Genomic DNA, 19,295 nt, shown 5'->3' with positions numbered 1-19,295 from the left:
AAAACAAAACACTGAACATCGCCAGAAAAAGAGGGCGAGAAAAACTTAGCTCGACAAACCCTACAAAACGCAGGTCGACGGAGACGAAGAGATGCGAGTCGCCGCGATAGGGAGATGATGCGAGTCACCGCGATGGGTAAGCGGTGCGTCATCGCGACGGGGAGCGCGCGAGTCGCCGCCACGGGGAGCGGCGAGTCGCCGCCACGGGGAGCGGCGAGTCGCCTCGTCTCGCCTGGGAGAAGACAAAGCGAAATGATAATGGGGAAAGGGGGGAAACGGACGACTAAATTCGGGCGCGACTACAAAAAATCAAACAGTAACACATACAAGCGGGCCCCACATGTCACAGAAACAAAAGCAGACGCACTCAAAGACAAAAGACACAAAACCAAACACCCAGATCAAACGCTCCATATCAGCAGACGACACAGATCCAACGAACGAAAAAAAGGTTACTCAAGGACAACAAAACAATCCGGCATCATATAGCAATTTTGAAAAAATATCCAAGGGTATCGTCAGGGGGTTTAGCGTTCGCCCGAAGGGGAAAAAAAAGTCGGAACCACTCACTCCTGCGCTCCGAACGTTGCCCGACTAAAATAAATAAATTGGAACCACTCATCTGAACAAAAAAAATCAGAAAAAAGGAAGCCCAACAAAACAAATCAAAAACAGAAAAAAAACGAGGGGACTCGAGCACCCATCTAGCCGGCATAAATAAATAAATAAATAAAAATACAAACATTGCAGACTACTCACATAAAATATATTCTACAATTTACAATCTAATATCTTAGTAGTCCGACTAGAAAAACGTTTTTGGCACGGGCACCAAGGTGCATCTGATCACCGATGTAGAAGATTTTCAAGTCTAAGATACGAAATCCATGCAGCTGGCCTCTGACTTCCTACAGCACAAGCATTGAATTATCATGATATTTTTTTCCTTTGCAACACACAGGAAAAATATAAAACGGAATCGTCTGCGCGACAATGCTTCGCCTGCTTCTGCTAGTCAATCCCGCATGTGCAACATACGATTTTCCATCGAACTCTACAGGTGAACCGTGACACACCAATCATGGAGTCATACCCGATCTGATCCTCGAGCGCAGGAGCACATGCTTCAACGTTGCCCTCATCAAAGATCACGTGCCCAACATTCGTGCACAATCCTCATGGTGAAGTCCCACCGCCAACAGCGTCAGATCTCACAACACCACAGGGCGTCGTGCCACCGGTCACGCCCACCCTTGACGTCGGCCAACAACAGCAACCCCGCGGCCTGCCCATGGCTCTGGTCCCTTGCCGAAGGTTGGTAGCGCACAACGGCAAAGGACGCGGTGAGGCGATGAGTGTCGGGGCGTACATCATCAACACTCGAGTCATCTCGACAGCAGGAGCATGTCGATGCCTTGCTACTGTTGCTTCGTCCCCGGCGCTCGATGTTGCTGTTACCGACGCCCTAGAACTTGAAGTGGGCTAGGTTCTCATCGTGGAACTCGAATAGAGCGAGGAAGACCATCGTGACACACCCGCAGCTGAGGCCCCGCCACAAACGACAACAAAAAGAGAAAAAATAAAAAAAAGGTTTGAATAAATTTGAAAATAGTTTAGGGTTCCCAATGCAAAATTGTTTACTGCCTTTTTATTTTTATTATTTTTAATATGATCAAATCAGCTAAAAAATTATAAATGCATAATAATAAATCACACAAGTATTAGGAAAAATGGACCAATTTTATTAGGTTTCTACATACTAGATCTACACGATATAGGTGATAAAGATCACAAAACAGACTTTATATTTTCTATGAAATTATATTTGTAGATTTCTTAATATTTTTGCCTAATCCGCAAGCTACGTGCGTCGTTGTATATGTGCGAATAAATTTATTGTCCTGTGCAACACGCGGGCATATATCTAGTTACATTAAAAAAATCTAAAGGCAACGATTATCCACATTGGCAGCGACAAGCAAACATGGGTAACGTGATGTGTTGCATTGTCGGCCCATTACTAAATTCTGACCCAAACCTATAGTTGGCCATGCAGCCCGAGCCCGTCGCCCAGCCCAAGGCCCGTTTTTTGGCCCGGCCCAAGCACGGCCCGACACGGAGGCTAGCGGGCCCAGGCTGGCCCGGCCCGAAGCAGCAGGCCGTGCCTGGGCCTTACCCCAGGCACGTGGGCCGGCACGGCACGGCCTGCTACAGAGCAGCCAGCCCGCTAGCGGCTCGGCCTACAGCCACGGCCTCCCCGCACCCTCCTCCCCTCCCCACGGCCCAGTGCGGCCCACGCGCTCCGCGCCGTCCTCGGCCCGCCTCCTCCCTCATATATAAGCGAGAGCCGGCGCCGCGGACGCCCTCCCCTTCCCTCATGCCCGCGGCGGCTCTCTCTCTCCATCTCCCTCACCCGAACCCTAGAGTTGGCGTCGCGGACGCCCGCCCCCTCCTCTTCCCTCACGCCCACATTGGCTTTCCCTCTCCCTCACCCCGAACCCTAGAGCCGGCGCCGCGGAAGCCCGCCCCCTCCCCTTCCCTCACACTCGTGGCGGCTCTCTCTCTCCCTCACCCCGAACCCTAGAGCCGGCGCCGCGGACGCCCGCCCCCTCCCCTTCCCTCACGCCCGCGGCGGCTCCCCCTCCCCCTCACCCCGAACCCTAGAGCCGGCCCCAAGCTCTGCCCCGACGCAAATCCGATGCCAAGACAAGCTCGCCGGCGGGCGGCGGCCACTGCCATCTCCGGCCTCGCGCTGCCTCCTTCCTCGATCCCGCCACCACCAGATCTGGCCACGCTGGGTCTTGTCCATCGCGGATCCGGCTCCCCACCCTTGCCTCGACGCTGGCGCGGCGCCTCCTCCCTGTCCCTGCCTCCCTCCCACCCTCACTCACTCTCCCTCGGCGGCGCGCAGCTACGAGCGCGTGGGCGGGTAGATCCGGCGGCCACCTCCTCCCCCGAGGCCACCTCCTCGCCTCCCCACGTGGCCGTGGCGCACGCTTCGGCCTCGAGCACGCCAGCAGCCGCCCTCCTCCCACAAGGCCCCCGCGCGGTGGCTGGCCTCGAGCCCTCACCGCTCCTCCACGACCCCTGCGTCCCGACGACGGCGACCCTGCCTGCTCCCGGCGACTCAGTGGGCCTCGGGCTGGCACGACCTGTGAAAATGGCCGTGCTTCTCGGCCCGGCCCGGCACGGAAATTGGCCCATAGGGCCGTGCCTGGGCCGAAGGCCAGGCCCATGGCCCTGTGAGGCACGGCCCGGGAGGCACGGCGTGCCGTGCCGGCCCGTTGGCCATCTATACCCAATCCTATGAAAAATGGCCTAAATAACTATGGTTATTTTCCTTTTTATTATTATCCGTACTGTCGCCACGAGCTTCGGACAAGTCACAAGTTGGTGGTGCTGTTGATTACTAATTACTACACTATACAATGATCCTGAACAAACAGTTGACGAGTGAACAGTGCCCTCTGGAACGCATGTTGATTCTTGATTTTTCTATTCAGCATGACAGGAGGAACTGGTTAAGGGCCTCTTTGATCATTTAGACTAAAATATCTAGTAGCTAAAAATAGTTATAGTCTATTAAAAAATACAGACAAATAGTAGGTAAATTAATTTTATTGGCCTGGACCCAACTAACAACCACTCAATCTATTAGATGGGCAAACATAGTTGGACTAATTAATAGGTGCCCCTGAAACTTTTAGCTGAGAATCAAACACATCACAACTAACTTTTAGATAGCTAGATTGTAGTGAGTACTAGTAATTTTTAGTTTGAACTAATAACTAGTTCTAAACTAATCAAAACAGGCTCTTAGGTTGTGTCAGCATAATCATTGATTGGATGGATCGACAGGTTATTTTTCCATCAACCAGTCATGTTTCTCTTCTCTTCTTTCTTTCTTTCTTTTTGCTACGTACGTCTCATGTTCTCATGGCTACATAAATCCTATTCAGGCCTTGAGCCAGCAGTGGAGTTAGACAAAAATCAGGGTTGGACAGTTGCAACTCAAACGGATTGCAATGTTTATCCTTGGCTCTTTTTGAAAAGGGTCAAATTTGTTTGTAGTACCTGCATGTCCCACGCGGAAACGCGACGGGTCTCGCTACCTCTGGCAATGGAAAGTCCAGCAGCACTGAAACAATTAACATAAAGAAATTACAAGAGGGCCTGCGCAACAATTAGCCGATTACCCGAGAGTCCAATTCGAAGACCGACCATTTGAACGATCAATTCAAGCACGAATGTGTGTGAAAATCATGTCTGTTTAATCAGCACATACGTCTCCAGGCTGCGAAAAAGACCACTTTGTCCCGAAGCATCCGTTGCTTTTCTAAGAATGTGGTTTGGTCCTGTTCGGTTGGCTGGTTCGTATCGTTGCTGGTTTGTGAAGAAGTACTGCTGGCTAGTTTGTGTGAGAGAAAAATACTGTTCCGACTATAAATTTATAATCATTTACGATAAGCCATTGATCCCTTCAAAAGCTTTCGCACCTCTGCATTTGCACGCGAATACATGATGGCAACATGCACCATCAACGTCGAGGCCGGACGCGACGTTGCAGTTGCAGACGCCTGCAGCCGCACGCAGGTTGGCTGCCGGTGGCGGGTGGAGAAACGCGAGCGCGACTGCGCGAGTGCGAGCCAGCCGAGCGCCGCCGCCCCGCGAGTCGCTGTCGTGCCCGGCAGCACTCCAGCGCGCGCGCGCAGCCGGCGCCTGGCCCGGTCGCGCTGGACCACCGACACACGAGCCCCGCGGGGGCGTCCCTGTGCTTCCGGCCCACCGCGCCCGGTCCACCGACGGCGAGGGTCCGAGTCCACGGCGCGCACGCGCGCAGCGCGGCGAGACCGAAGCCCGGTCGCGTCGCAGCCCGCAACTGCTACGCGCCACCGCCGCTGGGAGAAAGAAAAGAACGAGGCGAGCGCGACGGGGGGCCCACACGGGACCGCTGCCGGCCCCGCCTGGCGGTCCGCGGGGCCCACGACCCACGTATCAAGTAGCGGCATGCACGTAGAGAGCCGGGGGCCCACAACATGGGCGTCATGTGGGGGGTGCGGGTGCGGGTCGTCTCGTCGCCGGCGCTCGGCGTAGCCAAGCTGGGCCATCTGGCGTGAGCTGTACCTGTACGCATTTTTCTGCGTATATACTCAAAAATCTTGTACGTATACTCCAGAAGAATACCAGTTCCCCCTTTCTCTGGGTTCTGGGGAGCCTCCTTTTTCCAGGAAGTGTGTTTTTCCGTGGACGCTTTTCACATCCTCCCCCCTGACCCTGACCCTGACCAAGAACACCCTTTTTCCAGCTGGTCCCCACTGTGCTGTGGCTTATCTCGTGTGAGGATGGAAATCTCGTCGCGTATTTTCCGGCTGCAAGGAATAGTGTACTATATGATATAGTGGCTGTGGCAGAGAGGCGGGCAGCGCCATGTTTAGTTATTTTTAGAAATGATAATTAGTATTACTACTTTGATATATGAGAGGTTGGCAATTGGAGATCGATACGCGGCAGTTATGGCGCTGATATGATAATGTGTCTGCAGCAGACGCGTACTGAGTATACGACTACGAACTTGCAACCTACCAGTCAAATGTTTGGTTCAATAAATTATTACGCTTCTTTGTATATAATCACCAGCTGCAAAAGATTGTGTGAACATCCACCGTCGTAATGGTGCGCCTGCAATATTATACTCCTAAAATATTTGCATTTATGAAATAAAATAAAATAAAATAGCTTTGGCACACAGAATCGGTTCCGATTCTTTTGGGAATCGGTAGAAACCGTGACAAGCAGCATACAGGTGAAATGTTCGTTTCTAGCGGGAATAGATCGCTTAAAGCTTAGTTTACGAAGCATTTCTCGAGAATCTGAAACCTTACCAAAGGACCTTTGAACTAAAGACTTGTTTGGATCCATTACCTCCGAAAGCTAACTGCTGCGCTATGGATTAAAAGAAGACTAAATAATAGAACACCAAACTATTAGTTGAGCAACAATCTAGGGCCTGTTCGACAGGACTGAAAAATAAGCCAAAATACTATTCCAGCTAATTGTTGTGGGAGAAAAATATTGTTCTGATTGAAATCACTGTTCACGTGATCAGTGACGGGGCTGGCCAGCCAGCCGAACAGCCCCCTAATGCTTATATCTCATTATCTAGCTAAACCTAGCTAATATCCCTCTGTAAAAAAATATATGCAATTTTAGATATGATCTCTGTTAAAATATTTGAAGTTTGATCAGATGTATAGATATTTATGACATGAAATATGTATACTATAAAAATATATCATGAAAAATATAAAGATATCCATTTGATATCATAAATAATGATAGTTTTTATATATTTTTTTGTCAAACTTATGGATATATTAACTTGCTATCGTGTTAGAATCGTATTCTTTTCTAGATAGAGGGGTATCATCTACTTATGAAATGGGGTGTGATTCAATTTGGTGCAGTCTTCGAGACCACACCTTGACTCCTAAATTTTCTTGTTATATATATGAATCTATCTAATAAAAAATATCATCAAAGAATATTTTTAAATACAAATCTTATATAACCACTTTTTAACATAGCTTTTCTACCTATAACTATACCAAATGTTGGTAAAAATGTAGTAGACTTTGAATCTTAGAACAAGCCTTATATTTTTTTTCCGGTACGGAAGTGATGGACTGCGAAAAGACTCTTTTATACTCCTTTCATTCCCTTTTCCTTTCTCACCCATATCTGTGTAGATAAAAATAAAGACGAGAGCATTCTAGATAATTTCAACAGTACAACTATCTATTAATTGATGGATTGAAACAACTCGTCTAATAACTAGTTAGTTAATCGTCGGCCAGCTAACTAATTTAGCTGCTAAAGTGCTAATGGACCAAATAGGCTCTAAAAACAACAAAATAAAAATAAAAATATTAGTTTACAAAAATAATAAAAAGAGTAAAATACACCGTAGGTCCATTAACTTTCGGTGAAGCGTCATCTTGGTCCATCAACTTTGAAACTGCATTTTTGGGTCCATTAACTTTCGTTTTGTGTCATCTAGGTCCATCAACTTTGAAACTGCATTTTTGGTCCATGAACTTTTTAAATGGTTCACTGCAGGTCAACGCATGCATGCATGCACGTCGGCTTCGGCCTCCGGTCTTTGCGTCGGTGGAGCCATGCTTGCACTCGCTGCCATCGCTCGTCTGCCGGGCGGAACAGGATCTTGACCCGGTGAACGTGATGGTGCAGGTGTCTTTTCCGTCCGTTTCCATTCTGTCGTGTCGCCGTCCCCTTCTATCTTTCGAACGCGCCCTGTTCCTCTTTCCGTTTCCTCGCTTTGCTTTTCTGTCCAGTCAAAGGAGGCCGCCGCTGCCTTCCGTCAGCAGCAGCCGGCGCCCGCAAGAGGCCAAACCGCTTTCCCTCGGATACCTCTCGCAACGCGGACCCTGCTCGCCCGTACCCAAACCAGTGCCACAACCCCTCTGGACCTCTCCAGAAGCTTCTCAGCCTCCTCACCTGCCCGTGCCATGGATGGTGCCCACGCGTTCGGCAGCGCGACCACCGATGATCGCCGTCGTTCGTAGAGCTCCCAGACCCCCTTGCGAACGACAAGCTGTGCAGGGCACGACGTCGCGTTCACCAGCGTCCCCGTCCTCGCCAATCCCACCGCATGAGAGCACGCCAACCACCGTGGCATGTCGTGGCACGTCACAGCGTCGATTTGCGCTCGAGACCGAACCACGAGGTCGCGACGCCACTCCGTTTGAGCCCTCGCAGTGCTGCGACTAGGCGACAACCGTGCGCCAACGACGTCGCGGCCACTCACGGGGACATCACCGCCTCTGCACCGGCCCTGCCTGCACCGAGCCCATCCTACACGGGGACATCACCGCCTCTGCACTGGACCTCCAAAGCCCCAGCCCTTATTCGTTCCTTGAAAGCCTGCCTGTCCGTCCTTTGACGCCGACTCTGTTTGCCTATCGCGCACGGCACGACGTCTCTACCACGCCGGTAGCCACCCACGGTCACCGCACGGCCAAGCACCGTCACGAACGTGAGTAGCGCGCTCGCACACGCACGTCATGCACGGCGACACGGTCACGGACACCGCACACACGGACACACGTTCGCCCGCGCCCCGTCCTAGCTCAGTGCTCGCGGCGCACACGCACAGCCCTGCACTCGGCAGCTCCTAACCTAGGCGACGTTGTCGCAGGCACCTGCGAACGTCGTGGCCTTGTTACCGCCACCATCTCGCCGTCACTGCACACCCCCGGCGCCGACACACGCGCACCGCACGAGCACGGCTTGGCCACCTTGACCACGGCGCGCTGCGGCCACGCCCGTGCCACTGAACCACCTGCACACCTTGGCTTGGCCCTCACCTGGCTGCATGGAGGCCAAGGCGTAGCCTTTCCTGGCTGCCCACCGTTCTAGCACACTGACGCGGTGACCGCAGCCTTGCACACGCGCACCGCATATCCACCACACTGTAGCTTTCCCCCACCCCCGCGGCCTCATCATGTCGTTGCCCCGCGTGCCAACCGCGCTTGCGGCGCACACGCACAGCACGGCGGCGAACAGGCCTTTGCCTTGCCGCCGCTCGGATCGTGGTCACGCACTTGCTCAAACCCGAACTCCCGTCCTTCGACCCTTGGTCACCGTTTTGGCCTATCCGTCCTTTGGACCGCGCCCACGAAGCCATGTCCGACAGCTACGCTTGTCGCTGCCTCCTCACCATCACACGCACGCACACACAGGCTGTGGTGCCTCAGCACACCGATGCACAAGCACTGGGTCTCCACCGACAGCCACCCAGGGGCACGGACCAACACGCGGATGCCTCGCCGGCACATCGCGGCATCACCATCGCCACCGGTCACCCGCAGACACGCCGCGCCCAGCTCTCGCGAGCCTAGGGCCGAGCACCGTTAGGCACGCGCCAGCACCCACGTCTGGCCACCTCACGAACACGCCGTTCCACCCCAAAGCTGACGCCTTTGAGGAACACGGAGCGCCAACCACGCAGCGCACACGCACAACACGGTAGTGGCTGGACCGCTGCTTTGCAGTTTGTAGCTCCACCGACGCAAAGACCGGAGGCCGAAGCCGACGCGCGTGCATGCATGCGTGGACCTGCAATAAATCATTTTAAAAGTTCATGGATCAAAAATACAGTTTCAAAGTTCATGAACCTAGATGACACAAAACGAAAGTTAATGGACCCAAAAATACAGTTTCAAAGTTGATGGACTTAAATGACACTTCACCGAAAGTTAATGGACCTCCGGTGTATTTTACTCTAATAAAAAATACTTAACAAAGTAGCTTTAATGTACCACCAGCCGTAAAGAATCTCTGGAGTTAGAGCTGATTGGTTCTAAAACTTCTTAAAGCTAGAACTGTGCTAGATAAATCTAAAAGTATGCATTCGTGGAGGCCTTAACATATTTTGGTGGCACTTCTACACAAATCAACAGCCTGTTTGTTTCGGCTGGATTGGCTTATAAGACATGGCTGAAAGTACTGCTGGCTGGTTTAGTGTAAGAGAAAAATATTGTTCGTTGGCTGATAAGCCAAGGCTTATAAGTCAGATACGAGTTGCCGAACAGCCTGCAAATTGCAAGTCGTTTAGTGAGTAGGCAATGTTTATATTCAGTCTGTTGACGAAATAAGCATGGTACTTTAGGCTTTTGACTAGCCGACATGCTGGGCTCTCCGTCACTATTAACTTGTTTGGTATAACTTATAATCTGTTTATTGAAAAAAGATTAAGTCAAAACTGACATTTGTACGTATTTCACATGTATTATGCTGCTTTATAGTAATGAAAATAATATACTGTGTGAAAAAAAATTAATGTTATAATGAAGTTGTTCGGCTGCTTGCAATAGCAGTTGCTGCTGGCTGTTAGCACAATATTTGTGTGAGAGGTAGAGCAGCTGCAGCGGCTGTAAAAATCAACTGCCGATCAGGTTGGTTAAAAAGGGAGATGGAGAGTACTTGTTTTCTGATGAACCATTGGGAGCTACTCCATGTTCTAAATCAATCTTTCTTGTCTTTAACTAAGTTTTTAGGAAAAACATATTAACATCTAAAAAATTCAGACAAATGCACTATCAAGACATTTTTTTGGAGATTTTGATGAAACTAATTTGATGTCGTAGAAGTTGATGCATTTTCCCATAGACATGGTTAGAGTTTGAGCAATTGAACTTAAACTAAAGTTGAATATGAATAGACAATAATTCAGAACCGAAAGAGTGGAATTAAGTAGCCATGACACCTGTCTAACTGTCTCGGCCAAAAAATAGTAACATGACGCATTAGGAGATGAGCACGGGGAAGACATGATGCTGCTTCATGGGTTATGCTTATGCATGAGCTACATACTTGCCACACGGTCACATGGTCTTATCGTCGTCCTTGGTACGTTTTGCAAGGGAGAACTTGGGTTTTTATTCCATTCCAATTCCAAACCTTGGGTGGCCCGCGTTGTCATGCCTTGGGGCTCCGGCTATCTTTGAATGGTCCGGTCACGCTGATCTGCCCTTGCGGAAGGCCGCTGTGGCAAAATTACCCGAAAGGCCGAAATTTGGACGCGCTGCGACTGTACATTTGTAACCCGATCGCCTGTCGCGCTAGGACAGATGGGGAAGTTGCTGCCACCCACCTACCCTTATCCTGTAGTGGTAGGGCAGGGCACACGGACACGATGGCCATTTGTGTTGCGGGGAACATGTGCGCCTGGAATAAAAATCGGAAAAAGTCTACTCCACCCCCTCAACTATGGAAGATGGTCTACATAACCCCTCAACTATGAAACCGTCTGTTTTACCCCCTAAACTTTTCAAAACCGTCTAATTTACCCCCTGAGCGGTTTTTCAGGGCGGTTTTGCTACAGTTTTGGAAAGTTCAGGGGGTAAAACAGACGGTTTCATAGTTGAGGGGGTTATGTAGACCACCTTCCATAGTTGAGGGGGTGGAGTAGACTTTTTCCAATAAAAATCGTGGCTCAGAGGCTCGCTGGCTCTCTCTCTGCCTGGGGGACGCCAAGCCAGCAGGTAGAATATGCAGCCGGAGCAACGTGACGGCGCCGTTCAACGCAACCACTGTTAGTACTAGTACTACGACCGGGTTCCGAGACAGCACACAAAAAAAATGGTTAATCTAGACACCATGATTAGTTAAAGCGTCGGTTGGTGAGTAAACACGACACGCTGCCCCGCGTCAAGCACCGATGCGCGGGCACCGGGCACAGGCAGGGCTCCCGGCTCCGGTCCAAACACCGAAGCACGCCGAGTCAGCAGCAGCAGCATTCTATTCCTTGGTGCATGGGCGGGCATGGCGGATTGGCGGACCGAGGACACGATGCGGCTCCCCAGTCCCCACGAGTCCACTTGCGCCCGCCCGACCCGGGGACAGAGAGAGAGGCGGATCAGCCAATCGCGGCTGGGGACGCGGCATATGTTGCGGTCGGCCGCCGGCCGGACCCGAGGAGGAGGCCGGTTCCCTCCAGGCCGCCTCCACCTGCGCAGGCGTCGGCTTCCTACACGGCCACACGGCCGCACACGGCTGGCTCCACCACCGCCAGGCGGCCAGCCACAGCGCACCGCCCAGCCCAGCGTATGATGAGCTATGATGATTACGATCCAGTACAAAACCACATGAACCATAGTACTATTGGAAAGGGTCCCCCCTCCCCTGGATGAGCCGGCTTGCATCTCCCACGCCCCTGGCCCTGAGAAAGCCGTGAAACTCATCCGTCAAGAAAAATGGAAGTCTCATCTTTTTAGAGCCAAAAGAATCAATATAAAAATATTACTATTTATGATGTATAATGAATATGAATATATCAATCATGGAATATATATTTCATAATAAATCTAATTAAATATCTAAAATATAGATAACGGGAAGTCTTGATTTTTTTAGGGGGGTCAAAGAATCAAATTTGACTACATATATATAAATTATTAATATTTATGGTGCCTAATAAATATCGCTATATTAATCATGAAATATATGTTTATAATAAATCTAATTAAAGATCTAGATATAGATAATATCTTTAGTCAAATTAAGATTATTCTGACTCCTTAGAAGGCGAGACCGTATAGCATACAAATACCTTTAATGGATGTCTAAACTAAAATGTTTTTGCTAGATAAAAATATCACTAGTTCGGCATAACATTAGCTCTAAGAATTTATGCACATGCTCGTCTCAAACTTCTTTTTTTCTAAAAAAAAAACTAGCTCCATAAACTCTTGCAGATGAGGCTGTAGGCTCTTTATTAAACAATATTACTAGCCCTCTGATATAATGCGTGAGTATATTGTAAATTAGCGTAATAGTTTTTTTAGATTGCATAATAGTTAGTGTATAGTCATAGAATAAGTTATTTTATACAAATAGTCATTCCAAACATTGTTGTTTGCTCTCACATTCATTTCTTCACGAACATAAATTTTGTAAACATATTTCCCTTGCTTGAAACATGGTCTTGACAAAGTTTTATTGCACTAATCTTGAAACGTATTTTAATCTCAACAATGACTCTAGTCATATATTTATCGAACGAGCGTGCGTGTGCTGTGTAAAAACATCATTTTACCTTCGGAACCACGCAGCCTCTCACCTCGCGCAGATCAATCAGAGTAAAAAAAAAAGAATGGAGAAGGTACTTTTTCAACGAGAAAAGGAGAATAAGAGCCTGTTTAGTTCTCAAAATTTTTTGCACAGTATTCATCACATCGAATTTTGCGGCACATGCATGGAGTACTAAATATAGACGAAAAAAACTAATTGCACAGTTGAGTGAGAAATCGCGAGACGAAACTTTCAAACCTAATTAGTCTATAATTAAACACTAATTACCAAATACAAACAAAAATGCTACGGTAGCCAAACCCAAAAAAATTTGCATCTAAACACGCCCTAATAACTGAAGCTTATCATTTCTTTTTAGTTTTTTTTACAACAATCATTTCTCTTTCCGCCTGGTTTAGTTGGCGAAAATTTTTGAGAAACGGTATGGTAGCACTTTCGTTGTTATTTGGTAATTAGTGTCCAATCATAGTCTAATTAGGCTTAAAAGATTCGTCTCGTGAATTTCGTCTAAACTGTGTAATTACTTTTATTTTTTATTTATATTTAATGCTTCATACATGTGTCAAAGATTCGATGTGACGAGAAATCTTGAAAATTTTTGCAAAATGAAGTGCAGCTAAACAGCACCTAATAGACCGATTCGGAGCATCTCACACGCAGTTTTCTGACCACCTTTCCCCTGCTCCCCTGACCCTGATGGCCTGATGCCACCTTCTCCTCCTGTATCTGTTTCACACACAGACACAGCTCAGCAGCAGCATCGCCTCGCCTCGCCCCCGATTTCTTTTGTCTCTCTCTCTGGGTCTTAAAAATCCAACGCCAACGCGGCCGCCGGACGCGCATTGCTCTCCCTCCCTGGCTCGTCTCCTCATCATCGCCACCCGCTTCCCCTGCTCCCCCTTCCAGGGGGCGTTCTTGGATTTCCAGTTCCGTGAGCTGCGTCTGCTGCTGACGCCGCCGCCGGTGGTCGCGTAGGTGGTGGCGGCCCGCAATGGGTAGGAGCAGCCGCGCCTGCTCCCTTCTTGGTTCCGCCCAGCTGCTCCTGCTGCTGCTCGCGCTCGGCTCCGCCGCCGCCCAGAAGGGTTCCACCTGGAAGACCCTGAGCGGTAAGCTCGATTCGCTGCGCTCTCACTTCGTTTCTTGAGAAGTTGGTGTGTATGTGATCTGATCTGGTCGATGTGCTGCCACTCTTCGCTTAAAGATCAGCCTTTTTTGCCTGTAAACTGCGAATTTGGTTTTTGTACTACAGCTTGGCCTGGATCTTCAGGATGAGCATGAACTGGCTGCGCATTTAGTTCTTTTTTGGGGGGCTCAAGCTTCTGTTTTTTTGCAGCAAAATAGTTTTTTTTAGGGCTTCTCCAGCAAAATAGTTTTGCTTGTCTTTAGCACTGTTTGGGGGACTAGATTTCTGATTGGAAGCTTGGGGCCAGCCATGATGCTTACCTTTTAGCATTTCGTCAAAAAAAAAAAAAAATGCACGGTAGCCTTTCCAGCTAAGTGGCATTTGGTTGGGATTCAATAGACGCACATTTTATTGTTTACATCACCGTGTCTTCAAGTACAAGCCTATGCATAATCACTTTCTTAGTGAGAGATACTCGTAAATCATTAGCTGCTGACGCCTACTGTTCATCGGCTGCTTATGGGCCCATGGGGATTGCTTGTTTTGAGAATGGGATGGGAGTGGATCAGTTCGATGAATAACATTAATTCGGGTGGTGCTTTGAATTAACGGTGATAATGACCTATAATTTCACATGGTCATGCGTGTTTACCAGTTTTATGTCCGTCCGGTAATTTTGGTTTTGTATTTTCTGCCGTAGCGCTTAGGGCTGTTCCAGTACTTTTGTCCATCCTCATGACCCTAACAGTAACAATCATCTCATTTTTTCCAGGCAAGGCTCCAGCAATCGTTGCTAAGGGCGGGTTCTCCGGTCTATTTCCTGATTCCAGTTCTTATGCTTATCAGATTCTTGGGACTCTTAGCTCCCCTGACACAGCCATGTGGTGTGATGTTCGGTTGACAAAGGATGGCGGTGGTATCTGCCTACCGAGCATAGACATGGATAACTGCACAGTGATAGCCAATGTTTTTCCACAAGGGAAGAAGACCTACAATGTTAATGGTGTATCTACGGTGGGATGGTTCTCCGTGGACTACACAAGCACTGATCTGCTAAACGTATCTCGTAAGTGGAGTTACAAATTTGTGTTTCACTATTGTCTTGAGCATTTTGATCTTGTTAACTGTTATGGTATATGTTCAGATGTCTCATGTCTGTGCATTGAATCTTATGCCACTTAGTAAATGCAGATGTCATGCTTCATTAACCCATCTTGATATTTGCAGTGAAGCAATCGGTCCTATCTCGTACCGGTGCATATGATGGTATCTTTTCAATAACTCCTGTTGAAATTGTTTACACCCAATTTAATCCTGCTGCTGTTTGGTTAAATGTCCAGGTAGGGATAAAACTTTAACTAGCTTTGAACTAAAAAGTTGGTGATTTTCCTCTCACCTGAACATTTGTTTTCTTTCCAAATTGCAGCAAGACAGTTTCTACAGCCAGTTTAAGCTTAGCATGAGAAGCTATATCCTGTCTTTATCAAAAAAATTTGTTGTCGATTACATCTCATCGCCTGAAGTGAACTTCCTCACCAGTATATCTGGAAGAGTTAGCAAGAAGACGAAGCTTGTGTTCCGCTTTCTTGACGAACGCTCTATTGAGCCATCAACAAATCAGACTTATGGCTCAATGTTGAAAAATCTAACGTTTGTCAAGACTTTTGCCTCTGGAATACTTGTTCCCAAAAGCTATATCTGGTCTGTTACACCAGATAATTACCTGCTGCCTTATACTTCAGTTGTTGATGATGCTCACAAAGCGGGGCTAGAAATCTATGCTGCTGATTTTGCAAATGACTTTACTATCAGCTATAACTACAGCTTTGATCCATTAGCGGAATATCTTTCCTTCATTGATAACGGTGCCTTCTCTGTTGATGGTGTATTGAGTGATTTTCCGATTACTCCTTCAGAGGCAGTTGGTGAGTCCATCTATCCTTTTTTTTTCATGATGCTATTAATAAGTATGTGTTCAAGAATTTTATGCACTCAAGTTAGCACTAGGTCAGTGTGATGTTTTATTTATAATAGTTGTTATGGAATCATGGTTCTGTTATTATTATTATTATTTTTTGACTTTGGCATGAATCCCCTAACAAGTTGGAAGATGTAGCATGGGTCATGGCCTCTTTGGTCTTGATTTGTTCTTCTTTTTCCCCTGCAGGTTGCTTTAGTAACCTGAACACCAGCAAGATTGATCATGGTACACCTGCTTCCTTTGTCACTTCACGCTTAATTTCACCTATTTATAAATGTTACTGAATTTCGTCACACAAATGCAGCTAAACCTCTAGTTATCTCTCATAATGGTGCTAGCGGTGACTACCCAGACTGCACTGACCAAGCTTATGAAAAGGCAGTTGCCAATGGTGCAGATGTCATTGACTGTCCTGTTCAAGTGACCAAAGATGGCATACTGATATGCATGAGTTCCGTTGACCTAATGGGCGTTACTACTGTTGCAAAATCACAATTTGCTTCGCAAGTAACTACCATCAACGATCTGAAGGCTGGGCCTGGCGTCTTCACCTTCAACCTTACTTGGGATGATATTTCTAAGAACCTAAAGCGTAAGTTGATTTGATGTCATTTCCCCTACTTTTTGTAAACCTGAATGTTTGCTATGCAAATAGAAGCCAAACATTTAGATATCCTCATGTATATATGGTTATGCTAAGTCATCTTTTTTGTGCAATTGATAACTAGTGAATAGTTAATGGCCCATCTGTAATTTTTCTTCACAACTGATCATGCATTTGCTTCAAGACTAACATTTTTTATTGGCAGCCATGATATCGAACCCAGCGATCAACTTTGGCCAGTACAGAAATCCCAGAAACAAGAATGCAGGAAATTTCATGAGATTATCAGACTTTTTGACCTTTGCAAAGGGAAAGGATTTGTCAGGAATCATGATAACTGTTGAGGTAAGAAATTAATGATGTGGAAAAATGTTATATCTAGTGTGAACCTAGATTTTAGTGATATGGAGTTGGCTATAGTGCTGTTCCAAATCTCTTACCATTTATCAAGTATACTGCACCGAGAGCAATGCCTTTTAGGGATTACTTGATAATCATTTTTTTTCATAGAAAAAAGTTCACAGATCTGAAAACACAACCTGTACAGTTAGTGATTTTTTTTATTTATATGATTAAAGACTAGACTGGCAGGATCCAAATAAATGACAAATATTTCTAGATTAGTGACCCTCAAACTTCATTCTGGTACAGAACCTTGATGAGAGCGTTGACAGTTGGGCCACTCAACCCTATGCCTCACCCATATAGTCTAGTTTTGACCCTGCCACAAGCCCACAAGTAATCTAGTAGAACTAAAAATCACAGTGACCAGTTCATAGATATTTTAGCTACTTAATCCTTCACTAGGTTAACTAGCATTTCTATGTCTAGAACTTGCTTGCGAAGAACCTGAAGTTAAAGTAAATAATGTGATTTTACCCCTAACTAGCTACACTTGACATGGTTTAAAATCTGTGAACTTACCCTACAAAAGGATGACTGGAGCAAAGCCAATCCCTTTTTTATGTCTCATGTGGTGGAGTTCTTGCAAGTCCTCACCACACCTCATTCTCCCTTCTCTTTTTAATTCTTGCAGCATGCTGCCTTCATGGCAGAGGAGCTTGGATTTGGTGTGGTAGATGCAGTGATCAAAGCCCTTGATGACTCTGGTTATAACAAGCAGACTGCCCAGAATGTTATGATTCAGTCAACCAACAGTTCAGTTCTAGTGAAGTTCAAGCAGGAAACCAAGTACAACCTTGTCTACATGATTGAAGAAAATGTCAGAGATGCTGCACCTTCGTCCCTTGCAGATATTAAGAAGTTTGCTAATGCTGTTTCTGTTAGCACCACATCTGTTTTCCCGGAAACCCATTATTATTTGACAAACCAGACCAATAATCTTGTTCCGACCCTTCAGTCTGCTGGCCTCCAAGTTTACGTTTACGTGCTCATGAATGAGTTTGGTTCTCAACCAAATGACTTCTTCGCAGACGCTACTGCACAGATTAATGCTTATGTGCAAGGTGCTAATGTGGATGGGGTCATCACTGATTTCCCTGGGACTGCTCACAGATACAAATGTAAGTTCCTGATTACAATTTCAGAAGTACTGTATCATTTGTTAAGTGATTCAAATATATGAAGTTCTCGATGAATTTATTGGTCACAGTGAACTCCTGCATGAGCATGGGAAAGAACGCACCACTCTTTATGTCGCCTCCGAAACCTGGTGACCTCCTTTCAACCGTGCCCGGAAATGCACAGCCACCAGCAGCAGCCCCAATGCCGCTCTTGACGGATGCTGACGTCGCAGAACCAGCCCTACCTCCAGTCAGTAACACCACCACGCCTGCATCGCCTTCGCATGCCGCCCTCAGAATGCAGACCGATGTCTCGATCCTCATCACATTGCTGATGCTATGTGCTTCCCTCCTCATCTGAAGATAGTCATGCACAACATCATATGCGGCGTGGGCACATTAGAGCTGAGGATTTCACATTGAACTGCTAATAACAATTCTTTCCACCACCTTTATGTAGCGATTCTTTTCTTGTTCTGTCCGGTGTTTTGGAGGATGGATGGATGTTCAGCTTGATACCTCAACGGTGGCACTTGTGTGTGCTGCCGCTGCCTCTAGGTACATTTTGGTACATATGTGTGGTGATACATTGTTCAGATCATCTTTCCTCAACCTGCCTCTGGGGGGCAAAATATTGACTGCAAACAGGGTTTGTTTGAATGCACTCTAATCCATCTTAATCCACATGGATTTGAAGGGGCTGCGGTGTAAAATTAGTTAATTTTCTACCCTAATCTTTGCCAACCATGTGGATTGGGGTGAATTAGAGTGTATCCAAAGTTCCAAACAAGCACTTGGGAGTTTTGAAAAAGAGTAAAATATATTAGAGGTCCAATAACTTGTGAGCAGTGTTATCTGGTCCATCAATTCTAAAATTGTAACTTTTTTAATCTATGAACTTTTTAAGTGGTCCATCAACTCTAAAATTGTTTTTTATGTATGAACTTTTTAAGTAGCTCATTAAATCTAATGGCATCTGAAACTGAAATAATGATGTTTAGAGTCTGTTTAGCGGAGTTCGGCTTCACAAGTGAAGCTGTTTTTTTTTTGGTTCTATAATACCACTAAATCTGATGGCATCTAAAGTTGTTGGCCAACGCCTCCTCTCCATCCGACACAATCACGGCGAGGTACTAACCAAGCCCGCTGCCTGAACTTATCAGCTAGAATCTATAGTATTTTTCTCTTACAACAAATCAGCTTCAGCTTTAATATCAGCCGAATAACCCATGGAAGACAGGCTCCCGCCGGGCAAACTGTGTGCGTGCAGGCTGTTTGCAGGTGTCTAGTGTCCGGCAGCATATCCTCCGGCTGGAAGGCCACACGGACACCATGTTGATGTAGCCGTATAGGAGTCACAGTCACCTGGAATGTGGCCGAGTAGTCCGTGTGACGAGCGCAGCCACCTTGGCAGCCTGCACAGACGCGAATTACTCCACGCGGTGGACATTC

At 47.2% G+C, this 19,295-nt stretch overlaps 1 protein-coding gene across 3 annotated transcripts; it reads left to right on the top strand.

The window, feature by feature from the left end:
* The first annotated feature begins 13,339 nt into the window (after window positions 1-13,339).
* On the top strand, window positions 13,340-18,439 carry LOC136477564 (glycerophosphodiester phosphodiesterase GDPDL3-like). Of its 3 annotated transcripts, none has more exons than XM_066475768.1 (9): window positions 13,340-13,718; window positions 14,508-14,801; window positions 14,963-15,075; window positions 15,162-15,660; window positions 15,852-15,941; window positions 16,021-16,308; window positions 16,526-16,665; window positions 17,357-17,843; window positions 17,933-18,439. In XM_066475768.1, exons 1-9 carry the CDS (start codon window positions 13,604-13,606, stop codon window positions 18,202-18,204), a joined length of 2,298 nt encoding a protein of 765 aa, XP_066331865.1. In that variant the 5' UTR covers window positions 13,340-13,603; the 3' UTR covers window positions 18,205-18,439. The 3 variants fall into 3 exon arrangements, with proteins under 3 accessions (XP_066331865.1, XP_066331864.1, XP_066331866.1); XM_066475767.1 differs by having other exon boundaries at window positions 15,846-15,941; XM_066475769.1 differs by having other exon boundaries at window positions 13,341-13,718; window positions 15,903-15,941.
* The last annotated feature ends 856 nt before the right edge of the window (window positions 18,440-19,295 follow it).

The sequence above is a fragment of the Miscanthus floridulus genome, chromosome 8 (assembly GCF_019320115.1).
Source record: "Miscanthus floridulus cultivar M001 chromosome 8, ASM1932011v1, whole genome shotgun sequence".
NCBI lineage: Eukaryota > Viridiplantae > Streptophyta > Magnoliopsida > Poales > Poaceae > Miscanthus > Miscanthus floridulus.
This window is presented reverse-complemented; position numbering and strand designations above follow the sequence as displayed.